This window comes from Hippocampus comes, unplaced genomic scaffold (genome assembly GCF_001891065.2).
Source record: "Hippocampus comes isolate QL1 unplaced genomic scaffold, H_comes_QL1_v1.1 scaffold186, whole genome shotgun sequence".
NCBI classification, from domain to species: Eukaryota; Metazoa; Chordata; class Actinopteri; order Syngnathiformes; family Syngnathidae; genus Hippocampus; species Hippocampus comes.
The window spans coordinates 1,875,258-1,898,617 of NW_017806236.1; the positions used below are offsets into that span (position 1 = coordinate 1,875,258).

At 43.3% G+C, this 23,360-nt stretch overlaps 1 protein-coding gene across 2 annotated transcripts in view; it reads left to right on the top strand.

Annotated features, from left to right (window-relative positions):
- Positions 1–23,360, top strand: part of znf423 (zinc finger protein 423) — a 121,329-nt gene that overhangs the window by 15,005 nt on the left and 82,964 nt on the right. For both annotated transcript variants that reach the window (XM_019857052.1, XM_019857054.1), the window contains exons 3-4: positions 3,219–3,281; positions 13,432–13,626. In XM_019857052.1, coding sequence (XP_019712611.1) covers positions 3,219–3,281; positions 13,432–13,626 — 258 coding nt within the window. The remainder of the gene's footprint in view (positions 1–3,218; positions 3,282–13,431; positions 13,627–23,360) is intronic.

Below are 23,360 nucleotides of genomic sequence, written 5' to 3' on the forward strand. Positions count from 1 at the left end.
ATGTAGCGGTCCCAAGTGATGGAAACATCAGAATGAAGGAACACGAGAAACTCGAGAAATACCCAGGGCTCAGAGAGGAGCTGGAGAGAGCCTGGAAGGTAAAGGTGACAGTCGTGCCTGTGGTGGTCGGAGCACTTGGGGCAGTGACCCCCCAAACTAGATGAGTGGTTGCAACAGATCCCGGGAACAACATCGGACATCTCAGTCCAGAAATGTGCAGTGCTGGGAACAGCAAGGATACTGCGCAGAACCCTCAAGCTTCCTGGCCTCTGGTAGAGGACCTGAGCTGAATGAGGGATGGACACCACCCGAGGGGTGAGACGAGGATTTTTTTTTTTTATATATATATTTTTTTTTGTCTTGGGTTGAACGATTTTGAATATATCCCACATTCAATGCATTTCAATTGGTTTTACCGTCCCTAATCGTACTTGTTTACTCACCTGACTTTTGTGCAGGCAGTGTCAGTCCTGTTTTGGTGATGGTATGAATTGTTGTCTGTCTCCAAAATGTTTTTTTGTCTGTCTACGATCATTGGAAGAATACCATAAAAATCTAGGTTCTCACAGAGATTGGCAACTCAAGATTTCAAAGCCATAGCAATGAAGACTTAAGCTCCCCTCCTGAGGTAATAATTGCGGCCAGTGGAGACGGAGGTGTTCTCTCTCTGCCTTAACTTGGCTGAGTTTCCGATTAATTGACTTTTGAGAGACAATAGCCGTTGAAACCTTGAATGGCACAACATGAAAAGACTTTTGTCAAAGATTGGATTTTAGGCAAAGCAGCAGCAGCAAACTTGCTGTGTGTGTGTGTGTGTGTGTGTGTGTGTGTGTGTGTGTGTGTGTGTGTGTGTGTGTGTGTGTGTGTATGTGTGCGTGTGTGTGTGTGTTTAAACTGTTCATTGTGACCTATTTTATTCCTGGATGTAAATGTGCTCTGCCTAGATTCTCCCTATTGCAAAAATATTTCATAAACCCTAAATGTATGGTTTCTCACTCGTTTATCCTACTTCTGGTATCTTTAGGCCTTCCACAATCGCACGTACACCCCCCCCCCATGGTGTGTGCAAGGTTCACACTCACGGTGTGTGTCTCTGAGGAGGATGTGGAAATCTAAATAAAGATTTGTGTGCTTGGCTAATGAAACACACCGTATTCCCCACAGTCTCATCAAGAAATCGTCGGGTTTTTTTTTTACTCGCCGTAGAGGTTCCAGTACTTGTAGGTTCACCGCCTATACTTTTCAAAAGTAGAGTAGAATGCCAACAGAGTAATCCCGCCACAAAAATTAAACTGCAACGGATGGTTAGAAATGCCGGTTAGGGGATTTTTAATTCAATCTTTCTTCTGTGATGATTTGTTCATGTGTTCAGTCTGTGCAGTCTGTCGGTAATATCGTGTTTCACTTATTTGTATCACATCATATAGAAATTCTGTTCAAAACCACAGTATGTCATGATGTTGTTTGTAGCAGTCGTTTTTGACACCGCCATTCTCATAGGCCGGTGGGAGAACCGGTAAACTTTAGCGCAGGATATCTGGCAACTCTCTATACGTGGGGGGGCAATCTTTGACAAGGCACACCTTTGTTTTCAATCCAAAAGGAACCTTTCACTGATTTATAACTTCTTGTTTTGATTTTCTTGTGAAGATGTTGTGGGACAAAAGCGGAGCTGACAAGGTTAGAGTGAGTAATATGTATAAAAAAGTTCTACGGGTGAGAGAAGGGCAGATCAGAGGTGAGAAATGAAGAAATCTCGTGTTGGGGAGCAGGGGTGCACAGGAAGCTCCATTGTGTGGTGGCTCCAGCCATTTCCTGTTTGCCTGCCAGCTGTACTTCCCTCCTTCCTGTTGTACCCAGGAAGTTGCTGTCACATTCCAGCTCTGATCAGACTTCTGTGTTTGTCAAAAAGGTCTTGAGACATTGTCGTCCCAGCGCTCCTTTTCCTAGTGTCTATTTATAAAGAAGGTAACTCGTACCTTTTGTTCAAGCATGGCCGACGAATCTCACTGCAGACAGGCAATGGACACACAGCGGCGAGCTCCAGAAATGCAGCCAATGTTGTAATCAGTCGTAATTGTTTTATTTGTTACAATCAAAAGCTGGTTCCTTTGCCCCCCCGTCATGAAATTCGTTGACACACCGACTTGAGTTACACATTTGAGAGTCTATGCTAACGTAAGCATTGTTAGCTAATGAAGTATAGCATACCACCGCTAGTCAGATCAATTTGTAGGAAAGAGGAAGGATAGACACAGCTGCTAGTGCGCTTCCAATCGCTTTATTGGACAAATGACAACAAAATATAGTCAACACAAGCACATTGATGACCTGCTGATGGCCCCAAATGTCGATGGCGCTGAACATGGAGTGGCTAACGGTTTAGCCAGCAAACTCGACATTCCCATTCGCTGACTTCCACATCACTCAACAAGACAGGCCCACCTTTTATTGGCACACTCATTCAACAGCACAGATACTACGGTAGAGAACTTGAGAATGGTGATCCTAAGTGGACAAAAATAATGCCTACACCTTACATGCATATTTCTGGTATTGTCTGCGTCACGCGTCAAATTCAAGTTCAAGTCAACTTCATTGTCAAATGTGCTACATGTGCAACATACAGCACAGATGAAATGTCATTCCTCTCAACCACAGGAGAGAGAGGAGCCGCTGCGGGTGCCTGTGCCACCATCAAAAGAACAGTTAACATAAAATGACAAAATAATACAACACAACACATAAGACACAGACTGCCAAAGTATGTGTCATAAAATAAATATTTGTTCACTACTTGATGAACTTCTTTAGCCCCGTGATATACAAGGCATTAGTCATGTTGAAGTGAGGCACAGATCGTACATGGATGAGGAGAGCCCTCTTGCTGTTTCTTGCGCCCATCGATAAACCAATGAGAGAGGAGAATCTTGTTTAGTGTGGAAAAGCAACTGAACAAGGGGGTAAAAACACACCAGCATTACAAATCCATCCACTGATTTGCACCAGAGACAACAACCTGACACAACTGAATCTACAGTTTCGGGGAAAGGCAAAGCGCATTTAACTGTTGTTAATGTGCTGCGGTGCTGCAGTTCTGGTTCTGGCCCAACTGGCACAGTTTTCAGTGACCCCTAATTCATGAGAATGCATTAGTCTCAACACTCACAACATAAGCATTTGATGTTTCTCTGTCTAACTTCTGATTTCCTTCTCAGCGGTGGAAGAAGGGGAATCTTCGGAGTGTGGAGGTGCCTCGGATGAATCCGCTGTCCAGACAGGTCAGTGTACACTAACACACACGTGTTCACTGTCATGCGCGCAGGCACTCAGTCCTGAGGCGCACAGATGTACAACCCTCTCCCACGAGCACAGTGACCGGCAGTCCAGTTATAATTTCAAATCCATATGGTTTATAAAGGCTTTCTCCACGGGATACTGTGGGAGCGGGATGGGGCTGAGCGATGGAGTGAAGATAGGAGGGATTAGATTGGAGGGACTGTTGAAACTACTTAGAACCGGGGGAAAAAAAGCAAAGTAGACAAATGAGGAGATTTGAAAGAAGCATAGCGAGATGTGGAAAGAGACGGCGAACTTGCTGGTCTCTGGTGTAAGACTGAATGGAAAGAGATATGACAAAGGGGATGTGGAGAGCAAGACAGGAGAGATTTGTGTGCTCTTTCAGTGCTCTCTGTTGTACGGTGATATCCTGGGAGGACGTCGGAGAGATGCTCGGCTTTTTATTGTTTCCATTGTTAGACTGGATTTAGTCTTTCCTCGTATAGTCACTGGCGAACTAGTTCTAACCCTCTTCACACTATACTGTGTTACATTTGGATATTTATACTCGAGTCATTTTACATGCACCAAACTCTTTTGTGTCATCTCAGGCACATTGAAACAATTGCCCTACGCCGCCGTGTATTTGCGAATGATTTGCCTCCGCCAAGAGAACCAAGTGCGTTGTTTACTTTTAATAGAAGACAGGAAAATCAAATCTGAAAAATAAATACGAAAACGACAAATTAGTGGAGGAGGCTGAGTCCCTATGCAAATCAAGAGTTCTCCCTCTTTGTTGTTGTTTGTGCTTAGCAAAGATGAACTCCCAAAATTCCCTCCGCGCGGGGAAAAAAAAAAACACTCGGACTACCGTAGGTGTTTGCCAGCTGTGGCTACTCTTTTACAGCCTATCAGAGAACAGTTAAAACACTTCCTCTGACTGCAGCCCAGCAGGGAAATAAGTTACTGCTGAATGTGGTAAATACGGAGTTATCGCTCTCCCCGCTTCTTCGAGTGCCCCCGTCTCCTGTTCTGCTCCAGCGGGATACAAGCATAGGAAAGTATGACCCTTGGGGGGGGGTCGATGACGTGCCGAAGCCTCCCATCCTCGTGCTCGCCTCCTCCCTCCCGCTCACTCAGACCTGAGCTAACGCTCCTCCAGGGGCAGCTATACGGGTCCATGTCTGTGTGTGAGTGTTTCAGGGGGTGCTGACTGAGGTCCTAGGTGGCTCACAAGAACTGCTGTGTGTGTCAGTTCCTGCAGGAAGCTTCAGTCCCGTGACGCACACGCATGCACACACACGTACACGCACCTCTGCACTATCTCACAGTATTACCCCTCTTAAAAATAACAAACGCTCCTATTTTGCCTTATTCAGCCACTCGTACAGATTGCAAGGATGGTCCCCGCTGCTCACATCGTTGCTGTCACTTGTGGTTTTGCTCTGGTTGTTTTTTTTTTTTTTTCATTCTTGCCTCTTTTGGTCACTGTCATTCTTTCCCTTTGGAAATTTTATGGACAGATTAGGTTCTGAATATTCAGAAAAGAGACTTTGATTTGTGCAAGCAAACCAGAAAGAGGGGGAAAAAGAGAACAGATTGGAGAAATATACTGCCCCGTCCTCCTATTAAATTTACAAGCTTCCACCCCCTCTCTCTCACTCTGTTTCTCCCTTGCTTTCCTTGGAAAATGTGTGTTGAGTTTGGAAAGACCCACGGGAGGGAAGGCAGAGGGAGGTGGGAGAGCGACTCGGAAGGGAATTGCATCAAGCCCATCTTTTCCTGCCCAGCTCCGACATCTCTCGCTTTCCTTTGTTCCATTGCCATTTCCTCCTCTTGTTCCTGCTCTCTCGTCTTTCTGCCGCACACACGACCAGTCGGGAGGCCAAAGGTGCCCCGGCACTCCTTCCCGAATGTGTTCTTGTTCCCTCTCAGTGGGACAAGATGTCCTCACTCCTCACTTACTTTCCCTCCCGTTCCCTTGCTTACTAATGGTGCTAAGAAAGGGAAATAACCAAAGAGGGCATGACTCGACAAATTCATACAGTCATCTTCAAATCTTGTCCGTCATGTACAGCCACCATACTGTACACACACTTAATATTTCTCCTAGAGAACGCTTAAGAGTCACATGCGGAAATGGTCAATGAGTCATCGTGGAAAAGGTTTGTCAGATCCCCAAGCAGACCGGGAAAGACGAAGACCCATTTCATTGTTATCGTTGCTCGCTCACAGCTTGAGGTGGAGATACTTGTGTGACTAAAACCCTGCAAGAAAAGTCAAAACGCCAGGTCTTAATGAGACAAATCAATATTACTGCCCCCCCCCATGCATTTTTTTTTCCTTTACGGCTCATCCTCACTGGCTTGCAGCCTAAAGCAGCTGACCTTGGGGAATGGCAAACATGTTGTCTGTCATACACAGCACACATCAAGAAAACTACTTTGTAACATTCACATTCACACGTGTAGAGAATATGGATTCTTTATTTCACCCAACATGCATGGTTGTGGAATGTGGGAGGAAGTCCACACAAACACGGGGAGAATACGCAAACTCCACGCAGAAGAGATTCAAACACGGGATCTCACCGTACTGCCACCTGAAACTTGACATGTTTTAACCTTGACAGGTGAACCGATATCAGGTGTCAAATGCTGAGTAAGACACAATTTCAGAATGTCAGTTATGTGGTCATCAGTGTGCCCCCCTCGAGTGATCAAAATCAACCCCCCCCCCCCACACACACACACACACACACAGTTACCTTTATTGAATTATGTGTTACGTCACTGCATGCTGCATTGGACCCATTGATGGGCTTATTCTGGCCCGAGGACCATATGTTTGCCCCCCTGTCCAGAGGTCCTTCAGTAGTTATCAATATCAAGTCATTAGAACATGCCTGGTGCATTGAAGAGGTCGTTAGAATGAACAGAATGACATTCAGACGGAGATGGCGGAAGTCAGGAATGGAGGAGATAAAGGTGATAATAATGCTTGATCCAGGTTCTTTGCGATGGCCGAAAAGAAGGACACTGGCCTTCTCCGTCCCCCCCTTTCTCTCTCTCTCACTCTCTCTTCCTCTTCCCCATCCCTCTCTCGCTGCCTCTCTCTTGAGGTCCATAATGTAGTTTTAATTTCCCCAAGGCTGTACCACAGGAAAACAGTTCCTGCCTGCGTGTGTGTTGTGTGTCAACCATTATTGCCTGCTTGCAACAATGCGCAGGCTTTTCGTCTGTATTGCAGCATTGAAGCCCTTTGTTCGAGGCTGTTTATAATCGTTGTCGATATACAGCCAGCTGTGTGCACCAAAACTCAAATGGGTGAGCAGGTGTCAACTTGTTTGCCAGACAAACTTTTTTGATGATCTGCTATGCGTGTTTGCGAACCAACACGGTGCACTCGCGTCCCTATTATTTCTACCTTACTTCCATGACGTGCACCGAACGCCTCTTTCATCATCTTGTTTCCAGACTTGGGTGCTGCTCTCCCTCGCCGCGGCATTTCCCGCGAGCCTGGAAGTGTGTGCATGTGAGCATGTTCATATATATGTGTGTGTGTGTGTGTGTGTGTGTGTGTGTGTGTGTGTGTGTGTGTGTGTGTGTGTGTGTGTGTGTGTGTGTGTTTGTGTGTGCGGACTGCAGCGCTGTGCCATCAGCGGCTCTCCTCCTGGCAGGGTGAGGCGGGGGTAGGTTGGTGTTGTGAAAACACAGAGACAAGCGTTGGTGGGGGAAACAAGATGAGGTGGGATGCAGAGGGGAAGAGGTGAGGAGAGATGGCTTCTTAATATAGCCACCTAACACACACCCAGACTCCCCACACACGCATACACACACAGCACACACACTCACACTAACAAACAGAGCGAGACAGAGGGTGGAGGGGGGGCATTCCCAGGAGAGGGGAGGGGGGGGGCGCTGTGTTCAGAAAGGAAAAAAAAAAAAAAATGCGCCGGGTGAAACATGTTTTATGATGACAGTGGTTTGTAATTTCGTTCTCATTAGGTTCGTAGTGTTTAATAAAGCAGTGTTCAAGTTTTTTTTTTTGCCCTCATAGTGCTGTTGGTCGAGACAGCGTATCAGCACAGCTGCCTCACAGTCAGAGGTTCAGGGATTGAATCAGTGCTCAGGCCCTTTCTGTGTGGAATATGTTCTGCTTGTGCTTTTTGTGTGAGTATGCCGGCTTCCTCCCCCCGTCCCAAAGGCATGCATGGTAGGTTACTTGAAGACTCAGTGGGTTTGAATGCGTGTGTCAAATGGGTTTTCTGTATGAGCCCAACCAGTCCAGAGTGTATGCTGGGCCAAAGTCAGCTGTGATAGACTCCAGTTCATCTGTGACCCTGAACACGATAAATGAAAACCAGAACTTGGATTAAACTCATGTATGTATGTAGTGCTGTTTGGGAGACTTTTATTGTTGTTGAATTCTGCCCAGCAACAAGATGCCAGCACAAACATGAAATGGAAAAAGACATTCTTTTGATCTTTGCTCTCATTTCAAATGTTAATATTTTACTTCTTCACTTGTGTAATTAATCACAAGTGATTTCTGTCAGGTATGGCAATTATATAAATGGCAGTGGAGTTAATAAATCACATCAGGCAGAAGGAGAGAATATTGGAATTGCTGGTATGCAGCCAAACAAGTGCCATTTTTTTCGCAGACCAATGCCAGTGCCCTCTTATATACTGGATTTTTTTTTTTTTTTTTTGGTCTTTAGAAAGAGGATTAGAAAACCACATGCAAGTTGTTTCGGTCCGGAACTGTGTGCTCTGACCCATCGATGTCCATTTTAACCGAGTCTGGGTTACAAGTCTGCTGTGGGCATAATATGTAACATTGGTTGCACGTGTCTGAAGACACATCAACAACATCCGTGGGCAACATGGAGCTGATTTGATTTGAACATCACAGCTTGTTGTTGGTGGCCCCGCTGAAGGTGCTTGCTGCAGCCAGGTGCCTGCGAATTCGACTATAGTGACGATGTGGAGCAGAATGAAAGCCTTGTGTCGCGGCTGTTTGCTTTCGAAACATTCTGCTGGAAGCCCCACACACACTTTTCCACACCTTTTGATGCCTCTTTAAGGTTTGTGCAGACATGCGCATGTGTATGTAGGTGTTTTATGTACACTTGGCCCGCAGATATTCATCTCCCCGAGCAGCTGTGTGAAAGTCAGGCCAAAGTACCGCTTTCTGCTTGCCAAATCTAACACTTGAGTAACCCCCTTGCCTTTGCAGTGTTACACTATGTTTTATTCCCATTTAAGGCATCTTGCTTTGGGACTATCTTTCAGTTCTATCACTAAGGAACAGCTCAGGAACATTTCCCAGTTCATTGGTTCCCCAGGTGATGGTTCATGCTGACTGCGGCCATGTCCACAACATTAAAAAAAAAAAAAAAAAACCTCCAGTGCCCAAAAATAATGTCCACCACAGTGGCAAGAAACGTGAAGTGGACTACAGTACAACGCAAAATCAAACACAATCCATCCCTTGATGCTTCCAAGTTGTTCTAAGTTATGATTAGGGTAACATTGCTGCTAGCTGCCATACAATCCTGATGACCAAGGTATAATACAACAAAATAAAAGCAGCAACCAGTAAAACTTCTCACCCTGAGAAGACGCGCGTTAACTGGCATCTCAGGTCATTTTCACGCTTGTCATTAGCCATTCCCTTTTAAGCTTCACAAATTGCGTTTGCATATGGAAATGATATTTAATTATGTATTTTATGTTTCCTGACATCACTTAATGCAATGGTTTTAACCCCAAAGTTTGTTCCCAGAAAAGATGCTTGGGCAACTTTTGGGCCAATCAACTTTGGAGCCACTTGAGGAATCCGCTAACAAAATAATAAGTCACCCATAAATAAACCAAAGAAAAAACAGTTCAACATCAAGATCCAGAGACTGTGACAACACAGCACCAAAGTTAGCCGGTTTACATGCAAATGCTAAATTCGTTTTTTAAAATTTTTAAATTTAATTTTTTTTTTTTTTTTAAGGCAAGGTGGGAATCATCTTCCGTGTCAGGGTTTTCTAATTTTGTCAGCATTATAGAACCAGAAATATGCACTGTTTGATAGAGCATCTTATCATTTAACTCGCTACATATCTCAATGAACTCATTTAAATGTGGTTAATGAGAAATGCACAAACACACACACACACTCACACACACACACACACACACACACACACACACACACACACACACACACACATATGCACACAAGCCTAACGAGTGGTGATTAGTGGGTCTCAGCTGGGTGGGGTTAGGATGCGTAACATCACTCTGCACTGTGGACTCTGCTAATTCACTTCTCTTTATCTAATTACCCTGGGTGTACACAAACACACACACACACATACATACACGCATCAGTAATACTCTATACACACACACACACACACACACACACACACACACACACACACACACACACACACACACACACATCACACGTATCGTTCCTGCAGATATGCAAAGTGACCTAATTATTCCTGGGGTGTCAGTTTGCATATTTATATTTGTACCTGATATTAAACAACCGTTGTCCTCGGATTACTCAGGTTGATGACTACACCCTGGAATATGACTTATTACATTTCCTCCAGAGGATTAAAAAAAATAAAAAAAATCAGACAGGCATTTTCTCTGCTTACCGACGACATTTCTTCAGGTGTATTTTACGAGACCCTCACTATTTTTCGTTTTTTTTTTCTGCTTAATCCATAAATTTAATTCCATTGCGTTCACTTTGCACCCCAAATGTAATTGAGTCTAGCTTTACATGCCTAGAATAAGAATCAACATGGCTGTTACCATGGAAAAGATGGAAAAGATTTAGAGAGCAGATGATGATTTTGTGGCAACATATTCAAACAGCATCTCATAGGGAATCATATTTTGTGATTAAAACATTGTGGTAGTGTTTGAGTACTGAATGTGTGTGACATTGTGTGAATGTATTATAATGTGTTGTTATTCCTGGCATAGGGACAATCTCTGACTCACAGATAATGATTCTCTGTAGACAATGCTTGTGTGTGTTTTGTGTTGTGCTGCTACATCGTGCTAAAATGTGTATGCATATGTTTTTCGTTTTATGTATCAAAAAAAAAAAAGAGGCTAACTGTTTGGCATGCATATATGCTCAGGATTTCATGCCCGGTGTTTTCAAACATTCTCAACTGTCATTCATACAAGTGAAGTGTTGGCTCCTAAGGCCTATTGAAATGAGCAGCCAGGACAGATTTGCACTTACCACTGTCAGCACAATGCTTCCGCTGCATGCTTTGCAATATCTTTCATGGGCCAAAATGTCACTTTCATCATTGACACTCGACTGTGATGAAAAAAAACTCCCAAAGAAAAATCAAAACACACTTGTGGAGTTAATCCTGATCACCATTTTTATTTTGTGGCATAAGGTAGAATGATGGTTTGACTGCAAGTTTTTTGTGCTACTTCAGCCCCCTTTAGTGCTACTCTCAGCTAGAAAATTAGGGCATCAAGTATTTAAAGTAACCATATCGTCACCGCTACCTGAATGCTAACATACAACAGGAAACTCCATAGGCACACAAGCTAACAATTAGCATCCACGGTGGTGGTGTTATACCGGTTAAGCAACAGATATATGAACACAAACGGTGCTGCAACACATGTAGACAGGCCATATAACAATACCAGCAGGCATATATTGTTCAGCTCTTGGATTAATGACCAATATTCATCCATATATCTCTGAGTTGGTCTTATAATTCACCCACTTGGCCCAGTACTAATTTATTTATTTATTTTTTTTGTCATCGAAAACATGTTACAAAAATGTGTAGTTTTTCTCTTGAGGTGGCATTTCCATGCATTTAAATGGGGAGTTCTTTATTGATATATTTATTTATTTGAGTGCGTTCAATGAATGAGATTGAGATGCAGGTCCACTGCTCACCAATAATAATGAACAGCAGCAGCAACCCTTCTCCACAAGAGGACACACAATTATTAGCGTGTGTGTTTGGAGAGTCCCTTCTATTGGTGTTCTCTCTCTCTCTCTCTCTCTCTCTCTCTCTCTCTCTCTCTCTCTCTCTCTCTCTCTCTCAACTGTTCTCTCTCTCTCTCTCTCTCTCTCTCTCTCAACTGTTTGTTAAGGAAAATGTGGACCCAAATGACATGAGCCCTTGTATAAAATAGATGAGGAGACAAAGAGCATCAACATGGTGCAAAACACACACACACACACACACACACACACACACACAAACAAACATTAAGTTGCTTCACGAGTGTGAGGGAGAGGGTTTCATCTGGCTCATCCCACTGTTGCCATGACAGCAGGTTGTGTTGGCATGCACTGGATTTGGCACTGCCCTCACCTCTGGCATCACAACCCCCTGCTGTGCATGAGTGTGCACGTGCGTATTTTGTTACCTTTTATGTACTTTATGCATATTGTATATGAGTCTTAACGCCATCTTTAATTTGGATCCATCAGTATACTCATCCGATACACGTATATAGAGCGCAGTTAGATCTCCAAGGCAAGTGCTTTAGTTGTACACTCCCGGTGTTGGCTCGCATGTACAATCTAATACAACAGTTGCATATTACAGTCTGCATTCATATAATCTTTGCTCATTAACATGGTGACCATTTGTTTGCAGTGGCATACAATTGTACTCCACTTGAATTTTGACAGTGAACCTATTGTTATTGCCGAATTTTGGGGTGTAAATTGGAGCCTGCTCGTGTGTTTCGTCAGCAAAGGGTCCACTTTCTCTCCCCGGCCAGACGGTGCTCTCACCACTGGACAGATGGCCAACACCCTCTTTCTCTTCATCCTCATCCCTTCGTCTAGCCCTCCTCCTATCTTTCCATCACTAATGTCCTCTCCCATCGCACCCCATCACCACAGTCCCTCGTTCCCCGCCTCCCAGCATCCCCGTTTCCCATCACACCTCTCCATTATAAATTAGTCTGCAAGAGATGTGGCAGGATTTTTTTGCTGCCCGTCCCTTCTCATGTTTAGCTTTGCTTTTACGATACTCTTTTGGTAGAGATTTTTAATGGACTATTTGGGAACATGCCTTAATCAATAAAGAGCCTTTCAAAACCCTGTAGCCGCCCTTGAAACAGACAAAGACGTTTTGTGCAGTTAGCTTCGGACTTTATGGGAAGAGAAGGCCGTTTTATGTTACAGCATGACTGCGCCCAAGTACGGAAAGCAAGGTTGAAAAAGTGTGCGGGCTGTTGTAGCTGCAAAGGGAAAATGCCAATTCCATAATGTCTCTCCAGATGTCCCAACACTTTTGTCCATTTAGTATAAGCCAACATATGCCATTAAAATCTTCTGCTGCAATTGTAAACTTAATGGAGAGCTTCAGTCCCATATTTTATTGAATATATTCATGTGTAATAAAATTACATATGATATTTCTTAAATCCAATCCAGCACAGAAACCTTGCCATTCATTTTCTTTTTTTCTTTCTTTCTTTCTTTCTTCTTTTTTCCCCTCAAAGTAATGGCTGTATTTTTCATTCTCTCCTCCCCATGTCATCATTTGTCAGTCCTTCTGGAATCTCAGCATTTATAAAGTGATAATAAGGTGTGACAATGGAGACATAATGGAGCAGAGAGCATTGGGCCATTGCAACCCTCCACTGGCCGGCAGTGGTCGCCTCTCACATGACTGCCCCCCCCACACACACACACACACACACACACACACACACATTCACACTATGTCACATGCTGAAGCTCTATACGTATTTGTCATGTGTCATTGTAATTCAGTCAACCCACACAAATCAAAAGACAAGCATATGGTCGGTCTGGGAAGGTATCATTCATCGTTCTCGGGAATACAAACCAGATTCCAAAATGACAAAGCAACCATGAATTTGATTAATGAAAGTAAATGACGTTTCAACTCATCCGACACTACAACAAAGTGAAACAAGTTATAAAAGCAAAGTTTTTTTTTTTTTAAGCATGACCAACTTGTGAACTGTGTGGATGGTTCAACATGAAAATTACATAATTGACCTGAGGCCAAAACATGTATTAATGCTAATTATGAATGGGACGCTTATACGTATCAGGAACACAGTTGTCAATCGTAATGATTACTTGTGTTGTCTTTAGAAGTCCCAGCATCCGTGAAAGCGCTCGAGCCGAAGGACGGCCAAGGGGCGGCTCCCGAGGATGCTGAACAAGAAGAGCCTGGAGACCACGACGACGAGCTCGATGACGACTCCATATTCACTTGTGACAACTGTCAACAAGACTTTGAATGTTTGGCTGAGCTCACAGAACATCGAACCAACCACTGTCCAGCAGGTGGGACAAATTTCATACAACTTCATCACTTTAGGGTCGTGATGATTTGACATGCACGTGCTCGGGTGGAGAGCAGAAGGATGATTTTTGCGGGCTTGCTGCAGTTTACTGTCACTTTCCAAAAACTTGCATTTTATATTAGCCGAGGAAAAGAAAGTTGTGTGAGAAGACAAGATGAATGTCGTAAACCAATTGTGCGAAAGTGTTTTTTGAATAATTTTGTCAAACTTTCAGATGAGTGCCAGCTGCGCGTCTTAATACATTCGAAATGCATACTGCACCTGCACTTCTGTACGCCTCTGCCCCTCATGGGTTATGAAATATTTAGATTTATGGAAAAACAAACTTGTTCTGGCAGTATGAAGATGACAGTAAGTGAGCCAATGCCAAGTAATACAATGTGTTTTACTTACAAATGTATAAAAATGCAGATTTGGAACAATTTCCTCATTCAATCATAATTTGGCAGCCGCTACACCTAAATTAGTACGAGGATATCTCCAGTTATAATACGCACATATACACTGGAGTCGTTATTAGTACTGCTGTAATTAATGGAGGGACTGAAAGAAATGCGGCCGGGGGCATCTGGTTCTTACAGATTAATCCAAATCCTTAACAAGCAACACACACACCTGCACACACTTGCTGCAAGAAAGTCTGCTGCCTCCAAGCGTCTGAATGGTGTTTACTTTGATATGGGGATGAAGCGGTGTGTGTGTGTGTGGGGGCGGGGGGTGTCTTAGTCGAAACTGGTAAAGTGTTTTTACAGTCTCTATATTATGATTGTCTCAGCAACCTCATATTCACCTGCTGCTTCAACATCCAGTCCCAGCAGATTAACGCACGTGTTGCACATCCAGCCAGTCGAGTAGCCACAGGGAAGTGCTCGGATGCTTTGTCATGATGTCGTGTTCACTGGATGTTATTATCGTGATTAACGGAAGATGCAGACAATTGGTGTCGACGCTTTTGGGGACAAAGCAAATCCCGACACTTGTCAAAAGAGTGCTTCATCAGTAGCACATTGCAAGGCCTTAAAAGCGGAAGCCACCCCAAACTGTTCTTGACGCTAATATGTTCTATGTGACCCCACTCGTCTAAACATCAGATTCTGATTAATATTTCGGAAGATGAGTTAAGCAGTAAATCCACTCGTTTTTGTCCGTCTCAGGGGGCGGCCATTTTGCCACTTGCTGTCAACTGAAAATGACACCCAATCATGGCTCAGCTTCAGATAACAGGTGAGCCGTGGTTGGTTGTTTCCTGAGCCCTCTGATTTCATTTTCAGATGACAGGAAGTGGCAAAATGGCCGCCCCGAGAGAAGGCTTAAAACGTGTGGATTTTGCTGATTTACTCCTGTTCCACAAACACAATATTAAACTGAATGCCGTGTTGAGGCTAGTGGAGGCACATAGAACACATTAGCGTAAAGAAAATTTAGCAATTTGACGTCCCCTTTCAAAAAGCTGTCAAACATATCACAAAGTACATTTTAGTGTGATAATTGTAGATCATTTTTATGTAAGACAGTATTATACTACTATATATCCTATTTGTTTTGTGCCAGGGGCGTCACTAGGTTTGAAGAACAAGGGGGGCTTAGCCCCAAGGGGAACACAGCCCTTTTAGTGGGGTCCGGGGGCATGCCCCCCCGGGAGAAAATTTTTCTACATTCTATTAAAAATCCATCAATTCCGTGCACTTTGAGAGCAAAATGAAGAGGCTATGAAGAACTACACACATCACATTAGTATCCTCTTTACTATGATGGGACTTCCTCCCCTGGATTTTAACTGGACTAGATAATAGAAATTATAAAGAGTTCAAAAGTTCAATCTTGGTTGTTCAAGGGAATTAGAAGGATGCCTGATAACATAACCTATATGACAGTAGGCCTATATTCCTCTCTACCAAAATGTATTAATATATGCTTAGCCCCCAGAAGACTATGTATTTTGAGATGTCTGCCGTGATATGCAATTTAAGTTAGTACAATGAGATGCAAAAGCTTCATCACTTTGGAAAAACACAAGTTTGCTGCTCAATACTTACTGTAACCTCCGATTGCATTTTGGGAACAGCCTTGCAAGTAAAATTAGCCTTGAGATCTGATAGACTCACCTGTCCAGCAGAGCTCCCCCCCGGCTCACTCTCTGTGCGTCTTTGGCCTGATTCCCTTCAAATCAATACATTTATTTATTTTATATTTATTTATTTATTTTATATAGGCCAAAATCTCAATAGGTGTTGCCTCAAAGAGTTGGTGTAATGATTATTTATGTATTTAATAATAACATGGTGCTTAATTTTTATCAAGCACCACCTTAATTTATCCAAAAGGGAACACTTGTTACAGTGCAGTTTCTGCTGTGACTGGAGATATTTTAGCGGACTATAGTCACTAGTTTTACCAGCATGGATGAATTGAATACTTAATTTACCTTTCTAAAAAACTGTCAAATATCCATCCTGTCGACTCAACCTGACTTTCGGCAATGAACTGTTGCCATTTGATGTGGCGATGGTGACAGACCATCGCCACATCAAATGCGAATGCAACACCTGTTGCGTTCAGGAAACCTGGGAGATTTAACATTACAATAATGGCAGGGTATCGAAATATAATTTAAAATGGCCACATTACATTGAATTTGATGCAATATATTAGCAAAAGTACAGGAAAAATAAATAATACTTTTTTTAAATAATGCAATGAAATTATTTAGGGGGGCTAAAGTGTAAACCGTCCTACCAACTCGCATGGTCGTCTTGGCAAAAGTTTTACGCCGGATGCCATTCCTGACGCAACCCTCCCCATTTCTCCGGGCTTGGGACCGGCACTGGGGAACAGTGCACCCCCAGGGGAGGGCACTGCCCCCCAGCGGCTGGGTTACTTTTTTAAAATAATGCAATGAAATTATTGAGGGGGCCTAAAGACACTTTTAGGGAGGCTGAAGCCTCCCTAAAATAGCCCTAATGACGCCGATGTTTTGTGCATTACCTATACCAGGATATCCTACAAACTGCTTCTAAGAACAAGCTCAGACCTTTTGTCAAAGTTTTAATTGAGCGGGAGGAAAAAAAAAATCACTCAATTAAATGTTTAAACTGTGCACAATCCTACAGTGATTTCAATATTTTTGCTTTTAATCCTATAACGTCAATTTCTTAAGCACAGTTCAGTGGTGTTTAACATGTAAATACATTTAAATGTAATCACTTAGCAATATGTTTACAAACAATAATTTTGTTACAATGTTTGTTTACTGTACCTGTTATATGCATTTCCATTTTAATTTAACTGAGGACACGATTGTGTTTTTCTTTATTTAAGTGCAGTGTTCATTTTAAAATGATGCGTGATGTTAAAGTTGCTGACAAAAATATGAACTGTATTTTATTTTAATGTTTGTCATTATGGCGGTATTTGGAGAGCCAAATAGTTTTTGTGGCTGTACTTGGCGTAGAAAATGTGAGAACCACTGCCTTAATACATTGCAGACTCTGCATTGATCAACAGGCGCTTAACAATTCAAAATGCAGAACAAGACTGATGAGTGTCCCGGACTTTTACAATGACCGTGAATCACTTCAACCCAACAGAGAAGAATGGTTTTAGAAAAACACTATTTTTTTTTTTTTTGGGAGAAGGCTAACCACATCATCAGTTTTGATGACAGAAATTTAAATTCTGGTGTCACAGACAATTACCATATTAAGGAAATCTGATTTGTTTCTCTGCGCTTTCTTAATTGCCTTTGTGTTTCCTTGATCCACACAATGCCCCGCAGTTCACTTTTTGTCTTTTGGGTCTTGTTCGTACTGTTCTCTGTTAGACGCTCACCAGCACACATGTACGCCTTGTCGCTGTCAGAGCATCAGATGTGGCCTGTGATTTTCAGCACAGGAGTCTGGGGAGGGTGAGATGTTACTGAGCGAGAGAGCGCAGAGAGGGCAAGAGGGAGAACAGGAGAAAGGAATGAAATGAAATGATGAATCTTTTTTGGCTCCCCGGAGAAAGAGAGTTTCAGATTACGGAGTAATCCCACGGCTCAGCGGGATGTGTGCTTGCAAGTGGTGGTTTGCGTATGTAGATTCAACTAGGAGTCGGATTCGGCTGGTAGAAGAGTGCGTATGGAAGTTGTTGTGGGACCGCTGTTTTCTGGTTATTATTGTGGAGGAGCTCGAATTAAAATCACGGACGAAAGAATCCTTTTATGTTCTCCGGTTCCTGCTCTTGGGAGCCGATATAGTGGGACCTTTGGGATACATGCACGCTATCTTCTAGGGAGAAACGCAATACCCAAATTAAGAAAAAAAAAGTTATCTTCCTCATTGGTGGCAACCATATTTACTTCGGAAACAATGCAGTACATGAACAGTGTCTTCTTGTTCCTGTGCAGGGATGTTTGGGGACTTCTTTTGACTTAATTTTGGAAATGACTGTCCATCAATATCATCTCATTGAAACATGGCATTAACGATTCTACGATTCATTTTTCATTCAGTTCTTTAAGATAGAACTGAGTATTATTATATTATTTAGATGAAATAAAATCAAATTTATTTCTACGCGAAGTGGTGCCGGCGTCTGTGGTAAGATTAATCTGTATGAAAAAAATGATCTCTACAAAGCTTCAAAGAAGAGATTTTGGGTCTATTTTTTTTTTTTGTAATTGTAATCGTTTAATCCTTTCAGCCCTGTATTGTAGCCTTTGGCCCAATACATTACTGTATTTTAAAGTCGGCCATGATGGTGGTCCTTGGAGAGCATTATTTTTAAGGTGGTACTCTGTGAAAACATTGAGGAACACCGCTCTACTAATAAATAGCATCGTCAGTAAAAAATTGCATCAGTGGTTTGTCATACATGGTTCAAGTGAAACAATTCCAATCATGTTTTTAGGGAGGCCTCCCAAAGGGCCCAATTCGGATATGAGTCACGGCAGCGTAAAGAGAAAAAAGGAGAAATGGGATCAAGCCTCATCCAAATCTTGGCAACGCGAACTCATAAATAGATTGGCATACACCGCAGCTCAATCGGGGCTTGACGTAATTGAAATAGATGACCTGTGTATGTCTGTACACATCAACGGAAACAACACACCCTTGGTTAATAACAAAACAATTAACACCCACAGTAAATCAAAAGTGTAGTAAATATGAAACCACTCAGTGCTTGCTAATTGGCGCTATCGGCTGCACCGTAGGTCACTTGAAAATTGAAATAGCACTACATTCGAACTGGCAACTAAATCCATACAAGGCAAGCACTGAGATTGAAAAAACCCCCCCACACAAACAAAAATGCATCTACTGTATGCGCTCCCATTTTGCAGCAGATTTCAGTAATTAGTGTGCCTGAGTGGGCTTATTGTGCCGAGGAAATGACGTTTGAGCATACCCTGTATACTCTTGTGGCGAATGAGTCCCGAGTTAGCATGGAGCTACAGCCATAACCCGCAATGTGTCCCAGGTGCAACTGTGAAGCACCAAGTAATTCAGTGGCACTCTAGCAGAAGGCCTATAAAGAGCCACCATTAATTTGAGAACAAATTGGACAAACACACTCGTACACACACCGTGGCGCAGATCAATGACACATAAATGTGTGTACACCCAATCAAGCATGCACATAACCCCAAACAGGACGTCAGATTCGTGTGATGTGTTTCAGTCTGCCTTCTGTTTGTGCACACCTAAAACACATTCTAATAAAGGGCATTTATGTGTTCTTTCTTTTTTTTTCTCTCTCTCTCGCTCCGTCAGATATGACTTTTTAATGAGCAACTGTGTATGCGCGGTGCTCTTTGCACTTTACATGTGGATATCTATCCTGTGGGTGTGCTGTGCGTGCAAGAGAAAGAGCGAGCAAGAGAGTCGCGGGAGCGTCGATGGGTCTCAGTAGGAGTCAGAAATGTGGAGCATAGGCTCCCCGAGGAGAGGAAGAGCGGAGGAGAAAAAAAAATCCCACAGATCAAATGGAGAACATTCTCTGGCCCCACTATGTCACATCACATGCGCACATACATCTAACCTTCGCCTAACCTCGAATCGCCATGCTTGGATTTAATTATTCTCATATGCGGGATTTAGTTTTTGTCTTCTTTGAAAGCCTCCACTGCCTACAAAATGTGTAAACATTGCAATTCATCACAAACCACAACAAGCTGCTGGATCAGTTTCATGTGTGTGCAGCATTATTTCAAAGTCTTCAAGCTGCTTGGAAGTCCTTCTGTCTGCATGTGTGTTGAATTATCTTTTTTTTTTTTTTTGGTGCAGTTGAAGTCCCAAATTAGTCTTACATTGGCTACTTTTTGAATATGTGGTGAGTGGGTATCTTGAAGCTGAAAATGACAACAAGTGGCAAAATATAGCAAAAAATGGGGTCTAATCGACTCCCATTATAATTGTATTGGGGATTATTTTTTTAAACCCAAGAACTTTGTTGAGTAAGTGAGGATATAGAATCAAAAAGCATTTTCGACAAAAAAATTAAGTTGGCTCTGCCAAACGTTTTTAAAATTATTATTATTTTAAAAAATATTTGGGGAAAAGTGTGTGAATAGGTGAAATTTGCAGTTTCCACAATATTTGCTATTTTCATTATTTTTCCATCCATTTATTTTCTTTTCTTCAATTGTCTTTGGGCAAATGATGTGGTACGCCGAGACCGAGGGTGCCCATTACATCAATCGTGATAGCCCAGTTGATCCCCAATGGAATGTAAGTCCATCCCATGGCATTAACTCAAACACTCCCAAACATTGATATCTAAAACCGCGTTTGATTCCCTTGCACCGTTTCTTTTCATTCTTATTCTATTTTACATATACCTGTAGACATATGCAGTGTTACGAATGTATCGTGGCCTTGAATGCCATTGAATAGATTACACAATAGAAACAACCAAAATCCTCCAGGAATAGTGTATTAATGTTAACTATCAAAATATAAAAAAATAACACTCAGATGAACAGTGACAACGTGGTAAAAGGTTTGGTTTTATATGCCCACACAAACGCGATGTGTGTGAGGTGTTGGCGAGACTACAACACCGTGAGTGATGCTTAAAGAAATAGACAGAAGCGGAAGTGTGTGACAAATAAAGGATGTAGCTGTCTGTCAAAGCAGGAGGGCCCAAACGGGTGCTGTCAGTGACAAATAGCACGCCATTAACCCAGCCAGTCGAGTTTTACACGCCGTGAGTGGAAGAGTGCGTGCCGGATCCGCGCATACTTTCTTCAGGTACTTGTGCGCTCGTTGTCAATCCAGCGCATCCATCTGCACTCTTGTCTTTTGTCCTTCCTCTCGGTGATGGAGCGAGGCAAAATGATCATGGAGGAGGAGCACGTTGAAATCAAGGGAGCAAAAAAGAGGAAGTGAAGAGGAAGAGGGGAGGGAGGACAGATCAGGAAGAAAGAAAGTCGAGGAGGGGCAATCACAGGAAGAAAATCATGGAGGGAAGGGAAAGCGGGGAGAGCGGGGCTGTTAGTGCAGGGGCCCTTGGGTGACTGGTTGTTCCCTCGCGGGACGTCTCCCCTCTGCTCAGCCTCCAACGTCTGTTGCAACCCGCTGTCTCTCTGGGTCTCTCTCTTTCTCTCACCCGCGCGCACGCACATGTGCGCGCCTCACTGCGTCTGTCGACAGCAGAGCAGCTGAGTCCTGTGAGGCCAAGACTCTTATTAAAACCACAGATCACTTTCTACGAGAAGGAAAGGTAGGAGGAGCCTCATATGAAACAAAATTACAGACGGCCTCCTGCACTCTGGCCTACCACTTGATCTGCATGCGTGCGCGTGTGTGTGTGTGTGTGTGTGTGTGTGTGTGTGTGTGTGTGTGTGTGTGTGTGTGTGTGTGTGTGTGTGTAAAATAGTGTAAAAAAATCTAAGCTATACCTGTATTCAAATAAGCAATGTCAGATGTATTAGACATAAATGTGTGGGTCTTATAGGTTAACCTTAAACTAAAATGAAGGTAAATGAACCACAGGCAGTTGTTAACCCTCTGAGGCTCAAATTAAGTCTTCGTAACAGGAAAAATCTGATACTTGGTTGTTGCAAATCTGCAACACCTGCCCGTAGTTTTAACCAACTAAACACTTGGACTTGCAGTCATTAGAGCGTTGACTACATCATCTTCACAAATTGTACCAAACAAGTGTGATGGAAACGCCAGAAATCGGACTGCAGCAATAATGCAAACAAATCTTTGGCTTTAATCACTTCAACTTTACATGTTTCGTGACGTGGGCTGCACCTCTTGAGCACTGAACTCATCAAATAAATAAATAAAATACTTATATTAAAAAAAAAAAACATACGACATACTAGAATTATTATTTTGGAGGATTTTTTTTCATACCAGTCTTTGCCATTTGAAAATTGCCTTCTACTACATTGCAATATTGATTTGAATTGGATTATTTGTTCATTCTCAGTGTGCATGTCCAGTAGTTGCAAGTGACCGATCCCAAAAAAAAAAAAAAAAGTTTCTCTCTTTTCCTTTTCACGCCTCTTTCTTTCAGTGTCTCTTTGTTATTTTCCCAGTCGGCTTCCGTGCCTCCCTCCTTCTGCCCGCGTACCCCCTCCTTGCCAGCCGCCCTCCTCCATCGCCGTGTGTGTGTGTACCCGGGGTGGCCCGAAGATTCGTGTGCTAAGCCCTTGGCATACATACAAGCGCGCGTGCACATACACACATGCACAGTAATAGCGCACAGACACAGCTGGCTGCTGCTCAGGTTTTCCAGGGAGAGAGAGCAAGAGCCCGGCACCAGAGGAGAGGGGGATGAAGAGGAGAGAGGGAAATGTGGAGGGGGGGGCACAGCATGCGGCGACGAAGAAGGGTTGTTGTGGAGTCATTTTTCATCACAGGGTTCATTTTTCACTGCACTTCTTCCACTGACTTTGTCGCTGTATTTCTCTTTATCTGTCCTTTCCTCCTGCTCCCCTCCCTTGATCCCGCTTTGTCTCTGTTTATCTTCCTTTTTTTTCATACCCCCCAACCCCACAATCCTCTCTCCCTTCTATGCGCTCCCTCTCACCCAAACTCTTTCCATCCGCCTTCCCTCGGCATCTCTCTTTCAGCCTAGTTTCTCCTTTATGAAATATGGATGGGAGCACTTTTTGGGTGCGCTGAGAGGTTTGCAGTTCAGAAGATGCGGGAGTGGGGGGGGGGGCGATTTAGGAAGTGGCAAGGGAAGGGAGAGACGGAGAGGGAGCAGGATGGCGCTGGCGTCCCAGCAGACGTGCCTTGTGCATGCACCTAAACACCTCACTGAGCAATCTGTCAACATGTCAGCAACACATGTTTGGTTAAAAAAAAAAAAAAAAAAGAGAGAGAGAGTGGTTGGAAGGCGAGAGGAGTGCGTGAAAAAGATCTCTCCTCCTCCAGTGGGAGTAATGGCTCCCACCAGGGCTCTGGAAATGCTTTGAATTCAGCAGATTTCTATTGCGGGCTTCTCCCTCGGGGCGTCTTTTTACAATGCCTGCATCTCAGAAATTTGAGCCCGAGGACCCCTAGGGGCGTCCTTTCATAATGCCTGAAAATGTAGGGTTATATTGTGTGCTCTTCCCCGTGAGGCTTTTATTAATACCTGTATTCACTGCCGCTGGAAATTACACAGGCGGCGCTGCAGGGGCCCAAGCTCGCTCCAGGAAGGGAGAAAGACTCTGTGGGGACATTTTCTCTCTTCTTCTTTCTCCTCTTATCCCTTCCTTCTCTCCCATTG